The sequence below is a fragment of the Mustela putorius genome, unplaced genomic scaffold (genome assembly GCF_011764305.1).
Source record: "Mustela putorius furo isolate JIRA1106 unplaced genomic scaffold, ASM1176430v1.1 tig00003853_pilon_pilon_pilon, whole genome shotgun sequence".
Taxonomy (NCBI): Eukaryota; Metazoa; Chordata; class Mammalia; order Carnivora; family Mustelidae; genus Mustela; species Mustela putorius.
In genome coordinates, this window is record NW_025422005.1 from 87,285,434 (window position 1) to 87,306,229 (window position 20,796).

At 34.4% G+C, this 20,796-nt stretch overlaps 1 protein-coding gene across 8 annotated transcripts in view; it reads right to left on the reverse strand.

Annotated features, from left to right (window-relative positions):
- Positions 1–2,590: 2,590 nt before the first annotated feature.
- Positions 2,591–20,796, reverse strand: part of COL11A1 (collagen type XI alpha 1 chain) — a 208,736-nt gene continuing 190,530 nt past the window's right edge. For all 8 annotated transcript variants that reach the window (XM_004775160.3, XM_004775159.3, XM_004775161.3 and 5 more), the window contains 10 exons: positions 17,502–17,555; positions 16,512–16,619; positions 15,958–16,011; positions 15,833–15,868; positions 15,679–15,732; positions 13,964–14,213; positions 9,384–9,496; positions 7,871–7,939; positions 5,525–5,758; positions 2,591–4,300 (listed from right to left, as the gene is read on the reverse strand). In XM_004775160.3, the coding sequence (XP_004775217.1) occupies positions 4,154–4,300; positions 5,525–5,758; positions 7,871–7,939; positions 9,384–9,496; positions 13,964–14,213; positions 15,679–15,732; positions 15,833–15,868; positions 15,958–16,011; positions 16,512–16,619; positions 17,502–17,555 (1,119 nt within the window). In that variant the 3' untranslated portion in view covers positions 2,591–4,153. The remainder of the gene's footprint in view (positions 4,301–5,524; positions 5,759–7,870; positions 7,940–9,383; positions 9,497–13,963; positions 14,214–15,678; positions 15,733–15,832; positions 15,869–15,957; positions 16,012–16,511; positions 16,620–17,501; positions 17,556–20,796) is intronic.

The window sequence follows — 20,796 nt, forward strand, 5'->3', positions numbered from 1 at the left end:
TTCATTTGAGAGAGACAGAGAGACAGAGAGCATGAGCAGGGTAGGAGAGGCAGAGGGAGAGGGAGAAGCAGACTCCCCGCTCAGCCCAGAGCTCCATCTGAATCTGGGATCATGACCTGAGCCACAGGGAGATGCCTAACCAACTGAACCACCAAGGCGCCTCTCAATTTAAACTTCTAGAAAGAAAGCATAACCATGGTTCTGTAACTCTTTTCTACTTCTGCTTTGATCCTGACCAGTCTCCTTATAAATACTGACCATGGATTTACTAGCTAGAAGGTAAATGAGGATTCTGCAAGGGTTGCTAGATATTGATTCTGAACATGAAATGCTTCTAGCAGAACATACTTCTGCAAGATTTTCCATTGTAAATAATCCTGTCATCTCTGGATCTCTGAGAGGCAGCTGAATAATGAGTTATTACTTGTATGATCCTTATAGCCATAGAGACCTAGCAACGGGTAAAATTTTGGGAGACTCTAAAACCTACTCAACTCATCCTTCTGGAGAGCAAAACACATGCTGGTAAAGGAGGATTTGAGAAGTTCGATCTGATGGATGTGCCTGGGTATTTACATGGTTTATGTTGCCACTCCTGTTTTGTATCCTTTGTGACTGGTTTGTAAGGCTTGATTTCACAGGATCCTATTTGCTACTTTGAGCCTCTGTGATCATGCAATTTGTGTAATGTTTTCGGTTTTTAAAATTAAATCTTTATAAAAGTTACGCGATGTAAATAGTGCATGTGTTATTAGCTATGATTTAGAAAGGAGCTTACGCTAGGGCGAGGACAGTAGCAATAGGAAATCCAGAGCAGTAGCAACTATTTATTTAGTTGTTAGTGTGCATCAGTGTGCCAGGCCCTTCATTAATTTATGTCACAATTACCCAGCACGCAGAAGACCAAGCTTCAGGATCGTTGTCTTTCATGGACCCCATCTAAGTCCTTGAGAGATCTGCTAGAAATAGATTCTCATGGTCATGTCATTGGTGAAATCTGCCCAAGTAAGATCCTTTAACTGTGATCTGTTAAGAATATTATCTTTCCACTCCAACTTCTCTTTGGCATTTTTTCTTGCGTTGCGTGGTGTGAAAGGAAGCAGCAAGGAGGAACTTCAATTAGGGATTCATTTATCCAGCGTTTATAGATTTACATGGTACGGTATAATTACATGGCTTATAGTTCATATTGATGTAAAATGGTTGCCAGTAATCCTAGTGGAGGAATGGCTTTCTGGAATAATCCTCTCACCCACTGTGTTATAACATAACAAGTAGGAAGACAGAGTTTGCATGATGGCATGCATCTGTCTTACGGCACCCAGAGCCTGAAATCTATTGGTAGTAGTAAGAAAACAGGGTATAAAAAGTACAGAAATCAGAAGCTAGCCTGTGAAAAATTCTCACAAAATTGTAGTACATATATGAGACAAATGTATAAAGCTTTTCTTAAATTTAAAATAACCTAAAAATTTTAAAATACTTACCAATAACAAGAAGTGAAATTGAAAGAAACAGCTCTAAGCTATTGACAATAAGAAATATTTTTAATCTAACATGTTAGAGAAAACTTGTTCTTTCTACTAGAAATTATAAAATTCTCATTTGAAGAGGCACTCAAAGACTGAAGCCAAAAATAGACACACAGAATAAAAGTATTACAAAAATACTTAAGAGAATTAAAGAAAACATTGATTTTTTCCACCTCCCAGATTATCTGATACTTTTGGTATGGGTTCACTTTTTATAATTAAAACTTTCTTATAATGCTTTTATTCACTTAAAAATGTAAATTCTGTATTTTTTTTGTTATTTGTAATTTTGTATTTTGTACTTTTTTTTTTTTTTTTAAAGAGTAAAGCCAAATTTTGTGTGCATCTGGCCCAGGATCCATCTGGGGTCAACATTGTTTTCTAGAGTTTACACTGCTTGGGCCAAGACTAGAACGTCATATGCTTTTTCCTTGCCACTAAGCTTCTTTTTGTTCATATTAAATCAGATGTAAGGGAGAGGAAAAAAATCCAAAGCAATAGAGAAGACCATATCCATATGTGCAAGGAACAGAAAAGGATAAGCAATTCAGTTATTTGTTCATTAATTCTACGGAGTGCCAAATTTGAAGCTGTTTTGTTTAAATGGGCAAATAATACAGCTTTCCCAAGGCAGGTCAATATGCAAAATATTCTCTCGTATTGCTATATATTCATTAAATTGCCTGAGGTATGGAATTTCTCTTGGCAAAAAAATATTACTTTATGTATAATTAGAGACTATGTAAAAGTTCTGGAAATATTTCTAGTGCTGAAATTGTGAACATATGTTTGAAATTTTGCAAAATGTTTAATTATGAAAAATATCTTTCTGACATTTTAAATATAGCCTACCTTAATCTTGTAAATAGAGCATTACCATGTGGTGTTTTTATTTTAGACACGTGGGGAATTCAAACAACTTATCTCTGGAGGAAAATATTCCTTTCCAAAAGTATGAAACTATTCTAATCTGGATGGTCAAGAAACAGAATGGAAAGCCTTTTCTGCAATAGAGAGTAATCTGGAACCTATTTAAGAAAGAGAATGACCAATCCAGGTAGACAAGACTTGAGTTTATTTATACGATTCATATCTCCCTTCTTGAAAGGACATTTACAAGCTTGATTTCAAAATAAAAGAACTTCTGAATGACAAGTGTTCACGTTTTAATTCCAGTATTACAGGTATGATCTTTTGTGATAAATTATCAGTTGAAAATGTTCCAGTGAAATCTGGTGTCAATTAATTTAACACTTCATATAAGAAATAAAACATTTATTTCCAAGTCTTACATATATTACTTAAAATAGATACAAAGTTCAATTTGTAACTTTAAAATTTTATTGCTATATCAAGCTACCTGGAAGAAAATACCTTAGTGGAAAAATGTTTTGATTGTTTTAATAAGTATGACTTTCAAAACAAGCACTGTTAGTAACGATCCACCCATATGCTATTTAGAAATTAGGCAGGTCAAATAATGTTTGATAGTATTTTGAAAGAAAAGAAATAGTATTTGCTGGAAAGGTGCAGGTAAAATAGTATTTGAAGACTATTATAATATGCAACATAGAATCAAATTCAAGAAATTGATTGATTAAAAAGTATAACATTGAACAAATTCATAAACAATTGCTTTGTTCCCATCTTTTAATATTAATCTGGATGACTGAAGCACACTGAAAACAATGAGATGAGATGAGATAAGGTAGTAAAAAAATTGTACATCTAATTGTTTGCTTGATGGAGGAACCGATTTGTTAAAATAGATTCTCATACATATTTTCCTGTCCAAAAATATAAACTTGCTTATTTTCCATATATACAAGGATCCTGTGAAATCCTGGACTCTGAAAAGAAGCTGAGGTATAGCATTGAATGAAGCATCAAATGCATGATATTTTTGGCTGAAATTCACCAAAGTTACTGTCAGTAGAGAAGAGTGGATCCAAGTGTGCTTCCGTGAGTCTTCTAGGTTTTTGCCCCTCTGAGAAATTTGTTGGCGACATCAAATAATCGAACTCTTCAACATCAATATATACAAAGGCATTTTATTATTCATCAAAGAAAGGGAATTAGAGTCATCAGAAATTATTTTATTTTTTCATAATACATATATTTATTGCCATCATAGTTCTGCAATTGTCATAAAATTAGAGTCAGATGGAATCCAGAGACACGTGCAAGTTTTGGAAATGGACACATAGATAACAGTATAGAACTGTACATAAAATAATTACAATTTATTAAACACACTGTTTTAGTACATCCTTGATGGACGGGAATGAGCACCATATCTTTTATGAAATATATATCGTTCTCTTCTTTTTTCTACAGCACCAAAGAAATCCAAATAGGAAAAGGAGAGATGAAAATTGGGAATCAAGAATAAGGCCTGTTTCCATCTCAGCCACACTAGCTTGTATTTTTATGATTTTTGAAGCTTTTGTCATGCAAAGATTCTGTCCCCTGCAAGGGCATCGGTATTTCTAATCGGTACAAATACACGTAGCGAGTTGTTTGCTCTACCATCCCTATTCAAAACTTGCATGTGGCATAAAATGGGTTGGTGGCACCAAGGTATTTTTTTCTGTTGATTTTGTATGTTCTTCATCCTAATCTTAGCCAAGGAAACAAACAGGACCAACTTCAAATCCAAACTTCTGATTCTGATCACCAAAGTCATTGATCATTACATCAACAATAGGAACTTGATCAATTTTCGGGGTATTGATTTCAATCACAGTTTTTTCATAGCCTTTTCTGGACTGTAAAATTAAGCAGAAATACCAAGTTACACAATCATTTCATAGTTTTAACATCCATGTTATTTTTTTCTTAAGCCTCTGAATGGAGGTGAGCAAGTAAGAAAGAAATTTGTCATTATCTTTGTGTGAGTCCCTCTTGCTGGTGTTACTGCTGTCGTATGTAGTTTTAAATTTTGAACGTTTAATATTTAGCTGTTATGATCCAACTATAATATTCAGATGTATTGCACAGTTGAAGAGAATCTTACTGAATTGACAAGTACAGTTTAATATGAAAACTGATAATAAAATTGGGTCAGGCTCCTTCATAATAATATACACTTACCACTGAAATCATACTACATATATATCAAGATTTTAAGATACAGTATAGAAATTATAGGGCACAAAGTCAGAAGTTAAAGCGTGTCTGCTGCTATATCTTAATTTTGTGAATGATTATCAGTATATTACTATTGGGAAATCCAGACACTTGCTACTTTTAATGTGTTTTATTTTCTCTTCTTTGATCTGTGGGTACCCTACCTACTTGGTTGAAGACATGGGCCTTTTTCTTTGTAACTGTGACTTCTTTAGTCATCAGCGAAAACAATGAGGTTTTCAGTGTGGTCTCTGGGCCATTTTCTTAAATCAAATTCCCATTGTGTGAAAAGGATAGTTCCAGAAGATAGAAATAACAACAACAACAACAAAAATGATAATAACTGTCTAAACAGGTGGTAATACAGAAGCAACAGAGAAGCACCTTGCAAACGAAATACAAGGGTAAGAATTATCTATGGTATAAATGGTACAATGCCAATCCCTTTATCTTTCATTTTAGAATAATGCTGATTCCTTTATCTGTCATTTTAGAATCATGGATGAAGGAGACAAAGTTTTTTGCTTTTGTTTTAAATTTCAAGAATAATGAGCCACAGTAGTTTTCAATGATCAGGAATAATTCCATAGAAATAGCATATGGTCTAAGATTACCTTCTGTTATGGCTTTTAGATTATGTGTCTATTTGTATGTTTCAGAGTTTGTGTGTGTGTGTGTGTGTGTGTGTATGTGTATGTGAGTATCAGTGGCTTCTAAGATACTGTGTTTTAATGCCAGTGCTGAGCACCAGATCTTAATAAAAACTGCCATCCAATTCATGAGAGAAATGTGGCTTAGGGCCAAACTGAGGTGGTTACACACTGCCTCCCACCCTGAGAAAGAAGGCAAGTGATTATACTCACCGCACAGCCATCATACAGTGCTTTGATGTAAGGGTTGTTGTCATAGGACATCTCCTCATCATTTGACCCCAGGAACCGAAGTGCTTTGTCGTAACTTCCCGATGACACATCGTACCAGGCTGCTGACTGATGGCAGGTGTAGGTGAAATTCTGCCGCGCAGAGGCAGTCAGCAGTTTCAAGAATGTCATTTGCACCATATTAATGGAATTTCCTTCAACATCCAAATAGGAAAGCTGGGAATAAAAGAATAAAAAGACACATCTAGATTCTTTGGCTCTTTTATGTTATGAAGGGATAAAAATCACTGCTGACAGTGAACTGTGATCCCAGAAGCATGCAGATGCATGGAGTGGCCCATTTTCACGTAGGGGAAGAAAGTAGGCACAGAGGGACAGAAGACCCAGAGTCAGGATTTTATGAAATCATTCTTGTACTCCCACCTGAGTTACTGCAAGCACTATTTATCTTTGAAAAGAGTCACTTTATTTCTATGCTTCATTGTCCTAACCATTAAAAACTTCCCCCCAAAAATGCTTTTGTTTCCAAGAGATCTTTCATTATATTAGTGTACCTTTTAAAGTAATTTAAATAAATTTAAATTATAGTTTATGAACTATCTCTCATTGTGTTTGTGTATCTTTTTAGATAGCGAAACAGTGGGAACTGAGGAATCTTGGTGCAATGCAAAGGTTACCTATCTTAATTTTTTTTTTTTTTTTTAAGAAAGAGTGCATGTGAGTACGAGGGAAAGAGCAGATGGGGTGGCGGAGAAGACTCTCCAGTAGACTCCCATCTCTGCCGAGCACAGAGCCCACGTAGCTGGATCTCTTGACCCTGAGATCCTGACCTGAGCTGAAACCAAGAGTCCTCAACAAACCCACTGAGCCACCCAGGCAGCCCCTTCCCCCCAATTTTAAAAAAAAATTTCACCTACTTCTTTAAAAAATTTCATAGTACATCCACCTGGCCCACATTTTAAACACGTTCTTGCAGTTTTTATTTTGGGGCCATAGTTTTCTAAGGTGTTTGGTCTTTAATTTACTTCACAGACCTAGACCTACCTCTTTGTTCATTCTTAGGTGATATACTTACTCACCAATGTGTCACCACCACTAAACATAATGCCCGAGGTGATGCAAGTGAATATTTGTTGAGTCAGTAAATACTTATTTTGTATTTAGAGCAGGAAGATAATTGAAAATTATTAAAACCCTTTATTAAAAAATAAATTGTTTTATTGGGTACAATCGAAATACTGAGGACTACTGAAACATAGAAACCTAGTTTGTTTTTTTTAAACATGGAGTAGGAAAGTTACCTAGAATATAGATTTAGCCCCTGTAAAGATAGTTACCTATACTTTCTTCCTTATTGTTGAATTTATTTACTCCTTACTGACTAACGGCCCAGGAACCTTGTTTGAGGAACCTTGTTTGACTGAAGAAAAAAAGGACACTTGGGGAATGAACACGAAGGAAAATAAACCAAAACAACAAAAAAATGACACCACACACACTCTTCTGTGTATGTATTTTTCACTTCTACACATGTGATAAGATGTCACATGGATATTTAATGTAACTTTTAGACTGCAGTGAAGAATTATGTGGAGAACTTCACTAATGTTGTTAATTAATTTGTGTATATTCCTTAGGATAACTATAAAATAGCCATCACTGGAAAATAATAGCTTTTTTAAGAACATCAAACAATTGAATAATTACCTGGATAAATGAGAAACTTTCATTTAAATATATTCTTATTAATATTTTAAACACACACATATTTTTAAACGCCTTTTATAATGTCAATTTAGTTTTGGCACCTATCTTAAAATACCTGTAACAAATTATTACTAGTGAACTGGTCATTGTATGAGAAATATATACAAGAAATATCTACGTGAACTTGTGCTCCAATCCAAATAAAAGGTCAAGTCAGTCAGTTCACTTTATAGCCACATGTAGCAATCAGAAAAAACATTTCACTTTCCAAAAGTTTTTATTGATATAAAGAACAATAAATAATTTATGTATTCTCTATACCTGACATTTCTAACATAATCTATTTTTATGATGTCTAGCAGGTACTCAGTGAAATGCATACTTTATCTGATCACATTATTTTGGTAAGTATAGCATATTTCCATGTATTCTGATACAAAACATTTAGACTTCCCTAAAATACCACAGCAGTCTAAGAGATATAGTTGGAGCAAGCTGGAGAACACAAGGAATCCTGGACACTACAATTTAGACTTTCACAGTCAAGACCTAGAAATACATAATTTGCGCTTTATTAATGAAGTGTAAGATAAACCATTTCATGCTGAGGTAATAACATACCAGTTTTCCTCTCTTAAATTCACTAAACCAGCTTCCTGGTTTCTCTTTTGGCCATGATGATATTCTTACCTGTTGCAAAGGAACAGGAAGTTAGAAAATAGGTAAAAATTATGAACAATATTGTTTATGTACACACCAGTAATTTTCAGTAAGACTAAAATGCCATAGAAGTTTTAAAATAGTCTATCCTGAACTATAGGCGATGAGAGAAAGAGCAAAATTTGAGAGTGATCCTGTGAATTCCCACTTAGTGAAAATGGATTCATTTTCTTCCTGCTTTTTGTTTTTGGGTTTTTTTTTTTTTTAATTGCTCAAAAAAAGTTGGAGGGGGCATAACCTACTGACAGTATATTAAGAGCTGAGGGGACATTGGTGGAACTCTTAGGCAAAACCCCTTCGCAAAGGAATGCCTCATAATACCAGCTGGTATCAGCCATCAAGACAAGTACCATCAGTATTTCCTAGTGAAAGGAAGCATCCTGAAAACATTCAGCCAGTAACTGAGGGTGACATGCTCTGGAAAAGTCCTTGGCAAGAAGCAAGCCTAATCATCTCCTACTGGGAAGAATATTTAGAATCTTTAATAGATCTGCATTATTGTTTTGCTTTGCAAACATCAGCAAAACATATGGGTATCTAAGGCCTCACTGTAGGGAATTTGAGTTATCAGCATAAGGGGAGGCATTTTCCATGTTCTCTGGTTTCTTGGGGGGCTACAGGAATTTTATTACGCTTTGCCACAGGCCACGTTTGGTTGGGAATCAGAAGTTGCTTTGCCTCCTGGCACTGCTACCCACCCTTTTCTCACAAACTTCACTTCTCTCAAGAGATTAGACACACCGAAAGCTACTTGTTAAGCCTTCACGACTTTCTGTGCCTCTGTATGCCTATACCATTTACTAAGAAGAATGTGATTTATTACAAGATTACAAACAAAGGCAACATCTATCACCAGAAACTGGAGAATACAATTATGCTAGTGAGAGATCTTTCCCTATATTAGTAATTTGTCTTCATAGCTTTAAAGATAGAACTCAAATGTATGGATACTGCTCAGTAAAAATCAAGAAATGTTTTTGAAAAGACTAAACATTTGAAAAATACGCAAATGCAGACAATACTTTTACTTTATGTAAAAGATTATAAATTGTGTATTTTGAACATCATGTACAGCTGCGAGTTCTATCGTGTGGTAATTGGGATGAAGAATCCTATGCACGCACTAAAATTTGAGAATCAGCTGTGCTGTGTCATGGAAAAGCCATAGAATTTTAGAGCACAAGCAGGTGCATAAAGAATACATCTGGGTAAAAGATAAAGGAGAGAAGTATTTGTTAACTCTGTGCATCACTTTGGTGTCTTATTCATGTTTATGCAAATGAAATGCTCTAATTACCCTGTAAGAAAAGCAGATAAATGAAAATATGACAGTATAATTTTCCTGTTTAGTTCAATATTGCAAAAACATGGCAAGAACTGTCAACAGTCACCACCAAAACAGATTGGTACTTACTCCTTCAGATTTTTTGTCTGGATAAATGCAAGTCTCACCACCAGACGTGAAATTACAGTAAACTTTGAAGGAATCTCCTGAGCATCCTTGGTTAGGATCAATCCAATATTCACCTAGAAGTAGAAAAAAATATGTCATATAAAAATACATGCATAGGAAAAATGATTGCATTAAATATCAAAGTTTCTTAGCGAAATAAAGAATAGTTAATATTGTTGGATCTTTTCCCATGAGAATCACTTTATGTTCCTGGTCACATTGGGGTATGCATTTGAATAGTTAGAGTGACCCTTTGCCTTGCCTGAATCAAAGCTTTGCCCATACAGTCTGCCCGGAACACTCTGGTTCCTAGCACGTTTGTTACTTTTCGATTTCAGCTTAAATGTCACCTCCTCAAATATTAACATTCAGTTTAGCCATTGTAAGTAAGTTGCATGCATATTGGAATCAGCTGACTTAACCCTAAATCTCATATGTTTTATTTACTACTTAAATAGTCTGAGTATAATAATCACTGTATTTTTCCGTGGTTTATTCATCTGTAACAATGGAGGTGATAGTATCTACTTAGCCTCAGGGATCATACTTTTGCATTACTTTATAGCATAAACTTCTTGTAGTAAATGTACCTCTCTTTGAATGACGGTGACCATTAAATTAGTAGTAGATGAATAAAGATGGTAAGTAGTAGGAATAACAAAATTGTTTTAAAATAATTGACAATATAGTTTTTGTTGCTAACAGCTATTGAGAGATAGCATTGATGTACATCTGATGTCACTTTGCTTCCCTCCTACCATTTTCTATGCTGCCACATCATTTTAAATTTTACTCTGAATTATGTGAATCTACTGGTTATTAACTTTTCACATTCCAAAATCTCTTATTGCTTAGCTTGTACTAGAACTCTTAAAAACCTAATACCAATCGCTTTATCTTTTACTATTACTGTATATAAACAGGGAGAGTACTCTTAATAGTTAATTAGCTTCTACTATATGTCAGATCACTTGAAATATTTATTTAACAAAAAACATTTAAATTTTTTCTGATTGCACCATTTATAGATTTGCATCTGGAACCAATTGAAATCCTCAGGAAAAAAAAATATATATATATAAAGGTTGAAATGATCAGGATTTTACGCATCAGGATAACCACTCTTAATGTTTGATACATTTTACAGTTTTTAGAAATTCTGTGGTATTTTTTTTATGTTCTGTTACCTTTTTTGTAAATTTTATTTTTTCAGTGTTCCAAGATTCATCTGTGGTGTTTTTTCTCTTGATTTAATCTGCTAGTATTGCCATTAAATGTTCTTCAAATAACGTAATAATAACATAATTACCAAGACACCTTTATTCAATAAATTCTGTATACTATGGATACCATGTACAATTTATCTCAAATTTATTCATCTCCTATTTTTACTATCAGGCCCCTAAATCAAGTCACCACAATTTTTTGCCTAGATTAATCCAACAGCTCCTTAACCAGCTTCTTTGGATTCTACCTTGCTTTCTTCCAAATTACTTCAAAGTCATTTTCCGCTTTGCTCACTACTTTTTAGCCATGGAGACATTAGGTTCCTCAAAGACACTAGAACCTTGTCTTCTTCAAGGCTTTCAAACTACCCATATCCTCTGCCCAGAACACCCTTTCCATTCTTTGCATAACTGGCTACTTCTTTATAGGTTTCAGCTTAAATGTTACCTCCTTAAATATTAACATCTTATTTATCCAAAAGCGAATCATCCCTTTCGATTTCAGCTTAAATGTTGCTATTAAAATAGAGAATTTTTATTTGTATTTTTGTCATTGATTTTGATGCATAAAATAATTTAAATGATTAAATAAAATGTTTAATTTCATTAATTTGACAGAGAGAGAGTGTGCACAAGCAAGCTGGGTAGGAGGGACAGAGGGAGAGGGAGAGGAAGAGATTCTTAAGGAGATTCTGTGCTGAGTGCAGAGCCCATCAGAAGGCTGGATCTCACAATCCTGAGATCACTACCTTATCTACTCATTTTTTCCACAATATCTGTCATAATATGCTATAAATACTACTTATGATTTTTCTGTCTCCATTGTTTGATAATAGTAGCTCAAAGGCATTATTCCTTCTGCATTATCTATGAATCTCTGTCTGAAGAACAGTGTCTGGCACTGTTTAATTAATTAACTAATATTTAATTGTAATTAATTAACACATTGAAGAATTAATAATACTAGTTATTATATGGAAACCACAGAGAACTATAGCTCACGGTGAACTCTCCATTTTCCAAAATTTACAAAAATTTTTCTTGATTTCTCAGGTTCTAATTAATCATATCATGTTTTATAACTCAGTACATGTTGTAATCTTTTATATTTGAATTTCAATAAAGTATGATTATCTTAGCTAGATCAAAGTCTGAATCATTCTTATAAATCACTGCATTACTACTGAACTGAATGTATCTTTTTCACATACACATATTATACATTTGAAGACCTTGGTTATTAGTCTATATGGAACCCTTAGTAGCTACTTGTGTTTTAGTTTCAACAGGCTATTCTTTTTTTTTTTTTTTTTTTATATACATATATTTTTATCCCCAGGGGTACAGGTCTGTGAATCACCAGGTTTACACACTTCACAGCACTCACCAAAGCACATACCCTCCCCAATGTCCATAATCCCACCCCCTTCTCCCAAAACCCCTCCCCCCGGCAACCCTCAGTTTGTTTTGTGAGATTAAGAGTCACTTATGGTTTGTCTCCCTCCCAATCCCATCTTGTTTCATTTATTCTTCTACCCACTTAAGCCTCCATGTTGCATCACCACTTCCTCATATCAGGGAGATCATATGATAGTTGTCTTTCTCTGCTTGACTTATTTCGCTAAGCATGATACACTCTAGTTCCATCCATGTTGTTGCAAATGGCAAGATTTCATTTCTTTTGATGGCTGCATAGTATTCCATTGTGTATATATACCACATCTTCTTGATCCATTCATCTGTTGATGGACATCTAGGTTCTTTCCATAGTTTGGCTATTGTGGACATTGCTGCCATAAACATTCGGGTGCATATGTCCCTTTGGATCACTACATTTGTATCTTTAGGGTAAATACCCAATAGTGCAATTGCTGGGTCATAGGGCAGTTCTATTTTCAACATTTTGAGGAACCTCCATGCTGTTTTCCAGAGTGGCTGCACCAACTTGCATTCCCACCAACAGTGTAGGAGGGTTCCCCTTTCTCCGCATCCTCGCCAGCATCCGTCATTTCCTGACTTGTTGATTTTAGCCATTCTGACTGGTGTGAGGTGATATCTCATTGTGGTTTTAATTTGTATTTCCCTGATGCCGAGTGATATGGAGCACTTTTTCATGTGTCTGTTGGCCATCTGGATGTCTTCTTTGCAGAAATGTCTGTTCATGTCTTCTGCCCATTTCTTGATTGGATTATTTGTTCTTTGGGTGTTGAGTTTGCTAAGTTCTTTATAGATTCTGGACACTAGTCCTTTATCTGATATGTCATTTGCAAATATCTTCTCCCATTCTGTCAGTTGTCTTTTGATTTTGTTAACTGTTTCCTTTGCTCAACAGGCTATTCTTGATTAAGAAAAGAGTTTATGACATTCTTCCTTTATGGTGGTGGCTATTTCTGAATCACATTGAAATTTTCTGTATTGAATTATTTAGATCTCAGTTACAGCATTCTTATATGATTGACAGAGAAAAATAATATTGTCCCAACAGTAAAAAGAGTGATAAAATATTTACACGTAAAGTGGGAAATTTAAGATGCCTGCTTGTGATCTCTCTCTGTCAAATAAATAAAATCTTTTTTAAAAAATGGTAAGTATAATAAAATATCTTGATTATTATTACAAATTGTTCACAGCTCGATTATTTGTGGATCCATTACACAAATTTTTGCCCCAAGCTATCTGATTCTTAAATATTCTATTAACCAAATGCCTGCTAAACTGATAGGTCAAATACGATTCAGTTAAGCTGTTAATCATGTTAATTTTACTCATATCAATGTAAAATAACTTAGGTTATAGGATATAAATAATTATATACTAATGTGCACATGCATGCACACAAAAAACCTGTTCTATGATTGTTAGTACAGGGAAAATGCATTTATGTTATCTATAATCATCAAAAAATGGCAAAGGACTCTCTGAAGCAGATCTTTTTTTTGTTTTTTTTAAAGATTTTATTTATTTATTTGACAGAGAGAGATCACAAGTAGGCAGAGAGGCAGGCAGAGAGAGAGAGGAGGAAGCAGGCTCCCTGCTGAGCAGAGAACCCAATGTGGGACTCGATCCCAGGACCCCGAGATCATGACCTGAGCCGAAGGCAGCGGCTTAACCCACTGAGCCACCCAGGCGCCCCATCTGAAGCAGATCTTAAATTGCACAGTGTAAATGACTTTTTCTGTCTACAAGATTGGAATGAATAATAATCATTTGCTTTAGTTTTATTTAGATTCTATATTGAACATTTAACTAGAATGAAAGAGCTGACAATGCATCATCGTAAAGTACATTTGCTGTGTCATTATATTATTAACATACCATCTGGGAAGTCAGGATGGCTGAGTTGCAGGTCTTTGCAAGTTCGGGCTGGGTTAGTCTGAGTACCCATTGGAAACTTCATATGTTCGATGTCTTGTTTCAGGGAATTGAGGGAACCGAATATTTCCTCCATTCCATCTGAGTAATCAAGAATATTATCACCTGCATCTGCTTGCATGTTTTCAACATGTCTTCTTGTTTTCTTGGGTGATAAGATTGGTAAAGGCTGAATGACTTCGCCAGGTGGACCCTGGGAAAGAGATAACGTGCATGTAATTGCTTCTGAAGATAGAATATTCTGCATAAATATCACTAGTTATGTCACTGTTATAAGAAATTACAATTGGTTTAGATTTTCAATGTTTTTCCTATTTTCAATGTTTTCTCTAATTGCTAATATATATTTATATATATATATACATATATAGGTAGATAGATATGTAAACTTGGTAAGTTTTTTAAAAATAATCTAGTAGGGATACTAAAGTAGACACCAACTCTGATGATATCTGGAACTTTTTCTACATAAGTAGTGTAGCAAAAGATTTGTGTGAACATATGTGCATTACCTGATTATTTATTCATTAGTCCTCATTTACCCTTCTTACCTCCACAACTAGATTTTAGTCTCTGAAGATTAAAACACCATTTTAGGGTTCTTATGCTACTTAATGAATTGTCTATTGTGCTTGATAATAATTTATATTATGAAACGTTAAACTTTTAAAAATGCAGATTAACTTATTTCAAATATAAGTTAAAACTGCCTAAATTAAAAAGCTTAGAAAATGCAACCAGACTTGAATTTGCATTTATGACAAGAGTAGAACTACACCAAATAGATAAATCCATACCGGTATGGATTGTGTCACAAAAAGTTCTCTGTAGAAGTCCTAAGCACCAGTACCGTAGAATAAGACCTCATTTTGAAATGAGGTCTCTGTAGATATAATTAGTTAAGTAAATATAAGGGCATTAGGGTGGATCCTAGCTCAATATGACTGGTATCCTTGTAAGAGGAAATTTATGGGACACACATAGAAGATGATAGGAAAAGATAGGAGAAGACGGCCATTTATGAGCCAAGGAGAGGACCATGGAACAGACCTTCAGCTCCACAGTCCTCAGAAGGAACCGATGCTTCCCACAGTCTGATCTAGGACTTGTGGCCGTTAGAACTGTCAGACAGTACATTTATATTATTTAAGCCATCTTGTTTGTGGTACCTGTTATGGCAGCCCTAGCAAGGTGGATCTCTCTCTTAGTAGTAATGTGAAGCCTGGAAAATGTCAGCATTAATAAATGTTACAAATTGCTATTGCTTTTTGGTTGAACATTATATACAGTAGGAAAACAAATGCCAAGTATCTAAACTCTTGTCTTTATTCCTAGTGTGGTCAGACATATATATATATATATTTGTGGCATACAATCAATTGCTTTCATAAAAATGTGACATAAAAAAGTATGTCATTTTCTTGAAAAACAAATAAAAACTAGATTATCATAATATGTAGTTAATGTATCTTTATATATTCAATTAAAAGAAAACCTTGGCATGGGGACCTGATTACGTAATATAGTTGCTATTTCCTAGAAAAATCAGCACTTTGAGAAAATGCCTTTTTTTCCATCCTTCTTATAAATTCAGAGAAATCACTGGCAGTCTCAGGACGCTAACTGCCAGGACATCAGTCTTGTTACTCTGCACTTACCGGAGGCCCAGGAGGCCCTGGAAGACCACTGTCACCCTTCTGGCCGGCAGGTCCCTGTGGGGCGTGGGGTGGGCAAAGGAACAAGATAAATGAAGAACAAGGCATTTGAGTGGACTTCCCTGAAAAATGAAAACCCAAATGCAAAAGTACTTACAGCAGAGCCTTTGGTACCCTTTGGACCTTGAGGGCCCTAGAAAAAAGCAAAGGCAAAAGGGCAGATAAAAATCTGGAGAATTCATGACTTGTAAACTTTACAAAATTCTTTCGTCTAGTACTTACTGGTAAGCCTGGGGGACCAGGTGGACCTATGGGACCAGCAGGACCCGGAATTCCCTGCAGAGAGAAGCATCCAAATTAGAGTTTTCCTCAGCTAGTTTATGCATAAGATTAGTGCATAACAACACAACTGCAGGGTTTTGATTATGCAGAAATATGTAAGAATAGCCTAAAACTTTTCATTGTGAATCTAAGAAATAACCTTTGCAAGGTAATCTGTACTTTTTTCCCCATTTGCTTCAATGTCTGTATCTTTATAGATATAAAGCAGCCTTCAGAATAATAACTTGTATGTTTTGGAAATTCGATAAATTTTTGTGTAATTAACTACTGAACTGTAATTTTTCAATTTCTAACTTATCATGTTTTTAATTTATTACTTTAAGATTAAGCAAATTTCTTCTTGAAAACATCACTACTTAAAGAGATTAAAGATACTCTAAATCACCCCCTTGGTCATGTTTAATGGAATGTGCACATGTGCGAGTGTGTGTGTGTGTGTGTGTGTGTGGGTACGACTGGAAAGGAGTAGGAGAATAATTTATATCTTTACTCACTCCATCCCCCTTTGCTCCTGGAGATCCTTGAGTTCCGGGGAGTCCTCTGTCACCCTTTTCACCTTGTTCGCCTGGAGGACCAATCAGGCCAATTAAACCCGGATGTCCCTTTAGAAGGCAGAGAAAAGAAGTTTAACAATATATAAATTACAACCATCTACTAAACTATAGTCATAAAATAATTGCACACTAAGTTTACGAAACATAAAAGTAAAAAAAAAAAAAAAGAAACTTTAACCCTTTCTGAATGATATAAAGGATTAAGAACCTGCTTTTCTCTTACCTAACAGGATCATTTACTGCTTATATCAAGGGAGACTTTTATTGGTGGGGAGGAATTTTAGGAAACAGAATGCTTTCTAAAAGTATCATCTTCAGTGTTTCATTTACTTAAAATGAATTCTCCACTAAGAATTATTTCATTGATGAAATAACTGAAAAGTCATTATTTTCATAATCATATTTTATATGAAATGATTTCTACTTTTCAGAAATTCTATAGTCCTTAAGAGACATTTGGAAATTTAAAAGTAATCCAAAAAACATTAATGGCCTTCTAAAAAGGCTTATTTTCTTTAATTATTTGGTGCAACTCAGCATACATTCTGGAAGATCAAATTACTACTTCAAAGGTATTATAGCTTAAATTTTTCATTTTCATGTTTAAAAACATGAAAATGGGCATTTTGTTATTCCATCTGTTTATTTTCTGAAGGGTTATTTTAGTATAACCATATGCTTTCTCCATATGGTTCCAACAAGGGGACATTGAAAAAAGATAACACTGAATTCTGATACATTTTTCACTATGACTTTGTATATTTTCTCTCCTCTAAATTCATCTGGGAAACAGAGGATTGGCAGCTTTTCCCTTGGTTAGAAGGACAAAGATATTCTTTGAAATTTCCTTTTGAGTGATTTTAATATGAAAAATTATTGTCTCTGCTATTGGGATATCAAAATTATAGTAACATGTGTTTTTACTCTCACCTTCTCACCCTTGGAACCAGGGTCACCTTTGAGACCAGGTAAACCAGGAGGTCCCTAAATAATAAGAAATAATAAACATACATAGAGTAGGTATGAGTTAGAGAATCATATTACTATCCACAGGGCAAGTTTGGTTTTGGCAATATGACAGAGTTCAAAAACAATTAATAATGATTAGTGCTTACTCTTCAGGATTCAAAATAATTTTGCTTGTTTAAAACTCTATGGTTTAATATTTAACCACAATTATAAAGCATCCTATGGACAAGTTGGACCACAGAAATGTGAAATTAGAAACAAGGCATGGTTTGCATGGTCTTTAAACTAAAAAAGGATAAATTTTTAAATAATTTTAGAAGAAGGGATTTTCAAATTATACATCAAATCAATCAAATATTTCGGTTGTCAAATACATTACAAAGTCAAATACATTACAGTATTTCCTGAAAAATTAAAAAAAAATCCCCAAATATTTTTGACAGTCAACTGACCTTTGATAACCACTTTTCCTCAGCAAACTCAAACAGTATTTTTAACTGTAATTCCTTTTATATAAATGATTTGTAAATTAAATAATAAAACAATTAGCTTTTTCATATAAACATCTCTATTTTACCAATTAACTATTTTATGGTCCAGGGATAACACATTTATCCATTTATTCTAAATTATATTTTTATGAAAATCATGTCATGCCTTCATCAACTAATTCTTAGTTCTTACCCCTGCCCACGGAATTATTCATATTAACGACTTTGTAACAAACATTTTTATATAAAAATCAGTGTATCCCATATCGAAGGTAATACAAAATATGACCCTTGTTCTGAAACTAATGACAAATGAAACTGGCAAGAGATTCTGTCAGAAGTGGAACTGACACTAAAAGATGGTTAGTAAGGATGTGATTGATGAAATCAGAGTCAAGATAAGTGACCTACAAAATGTAGGTCACTACTACCTGCAGTAGTAAGGCTGACAGAAAAACAAAGCGAAATATTTCTACAGTTTCTCTATGAATTTGAATTATTTATATTGAATTGAATTTTAAAATTGATTCTTAACATGGCACTTAGGAAGTGAATTGTTTTAACTTTTACCAAACTATACCATTGTATATAGATACTATTGGATCTTCTTCAAGGCTACCATGAGCAATTTTTTTCCTCTCTACCCAGACACTTTGAATCTTCCATGTGAAAGAGCACGTTAAGTCTCAGTTCATCATTTTTGTGAATTTAAAGTATTAAGAGCCGTGGATCTGACCCAAGTAGTATGATGTAATTTAAAAAGTATGGGCTCCGAATAGGATAGACTTGGGATAGAAGCCAGCCTCTCTTATTAGCAATTTAAATTAGCTAACAAAAAAGAGCTTCAGTTTTCTCATCTATAAATCGAGGATTATAATTCCTATCTCCTTAGATTGAATAGATGAGCCTTTTGGATTCCTTAATTACTCACATCTGTACCTTAAACCAAATCCCTGATCATCAGGGGAAAATAAGAACAGGATTCGTACAATTAGTACTGTGTAACAATAGTATTTAGGACTAATACTTATTATATATATTTGTATTTGTTTTAATTTATGAAAGATTTGAAATTCTCTAAGTATATTGATATAGAAGTGGACAATTTCCCTACATCATTCCATTACCAATAGATACAAATTATTTTCAGGTGCTATTTTAAATGTGAATGTGCCTAATAGTGACCTTTTTTAAAAAAAGATGTTATTTATTTATTTGACAGAGGAAGAGAGAGCACAAGCAGGGGGAACAGCAGAGAGAGAGAGGGAGAAGCAGTCTCCCCACTGAGCAAGGAGCCCTACGCGAGGCTCGACCCCAGGACCCTGAGACCAGGACCTGACTCGAAGGCAGAGGCTTAGCCCAGTGAGCCACCCAGGCGCCCCTAATAATAATTCTTCTAACAAGGAGAAAATTATTAATCCTCAGACATAAATTTATACTAATTCAGGTTAGACTTTCTTTTGTATAAAACTAATCATGCCACTTTGTTAAATCCCTTACAGACAAAAAGTAGATGACAAAGATATTACCAAATTTACTTCCAAGTATATTCTAAGGCTGGGTTTGAAAATAGAACTTTCATCTTACCTACTAACACCCTATCATAGTGGATCTCAAAGTGTCGTCCTCAGAGCAGCAGCATTAGCATCATCTGTGAACTTTTTACTAGAAAAGCAAATTCTTGGGCCTCACTCAGACCAACTGAATCTGAAATTCTCCAGTTAAGAGACCAGGGATCTGTTTCGTAAGTTTGATACTCATTACGCTTTGAGAGAGAGGGTTCTGTGGTGTTAGGTCCCAAACCAGGTTAAATCAATATGCAAATCAGAATAGCATAAAAAAATCTCATTTGTGTTAAAATAAAAGCATTACCTATTTAGTTCTACTAGTTTAATAATAATTTTAATATATTTCACGTCTACTATTTTCTGATTTTATCAGAAATGCATGATGAATCATGAGGAAAATAATGTTTCCCTATAACACATTTTAAAAGGCATAATATCAATGAGTAATGGAATCACTTAAATAATTTCTTGAGACCATGTCACCTTCGGGATAAATGCCAAAGACTCTACATGTTAGAACAAGGTGGCATAAAAAAGTATGAAAAAAATGGTTCTGGTAAAAACATAGCTGCATGAAAGAACCATATGCTTGTACCAGTAGTAGAAACCTTTTAAGAATATTGGTTTAACCTGACATAATGTCAATTAAAAGTAAATATATTCTCCAGACTAAAACTATGTACAGGCTAGATTTTTTTCTTTCTTCACTTCTCATTCTACACTCAAACTTTTTTTGGGTGTATGATATACTTTACAGAAATTTTGCTCTAAGTGGGAGATCCGGTAGGGATGCTGCTTGCCAAACATCAATATTCTAATCACTGCTTCATTCAGTCTCAGGTCTAACCACACATTAGTTGGGTGACCTTGGATCTATCACTTACTATCTCGGAGCTTCACTTACGAAGGTACTCTAATAGTAATAACTGAATCACAGTATTGTAATAATGAAAGAGAAATCACACCTACAAAAATACTGTATAAACAATGCAGTAGAGCATTTTTTGAAAAATTACAGTTATCAGTCAGGCTTCTCACCACATTCTTATAGTATAAGCTAAAATGGCGAAAAAGGAGAAGGAAAAGGACAAGGAGAAGAGGAGGGAGAAGAGAAAGAGGAGAAGGTTGAAGGTGAAGAAACACTGGAATTTCAATTACTCAGGCTTAATGCGAAATATACCAGACATGGTGTTCATG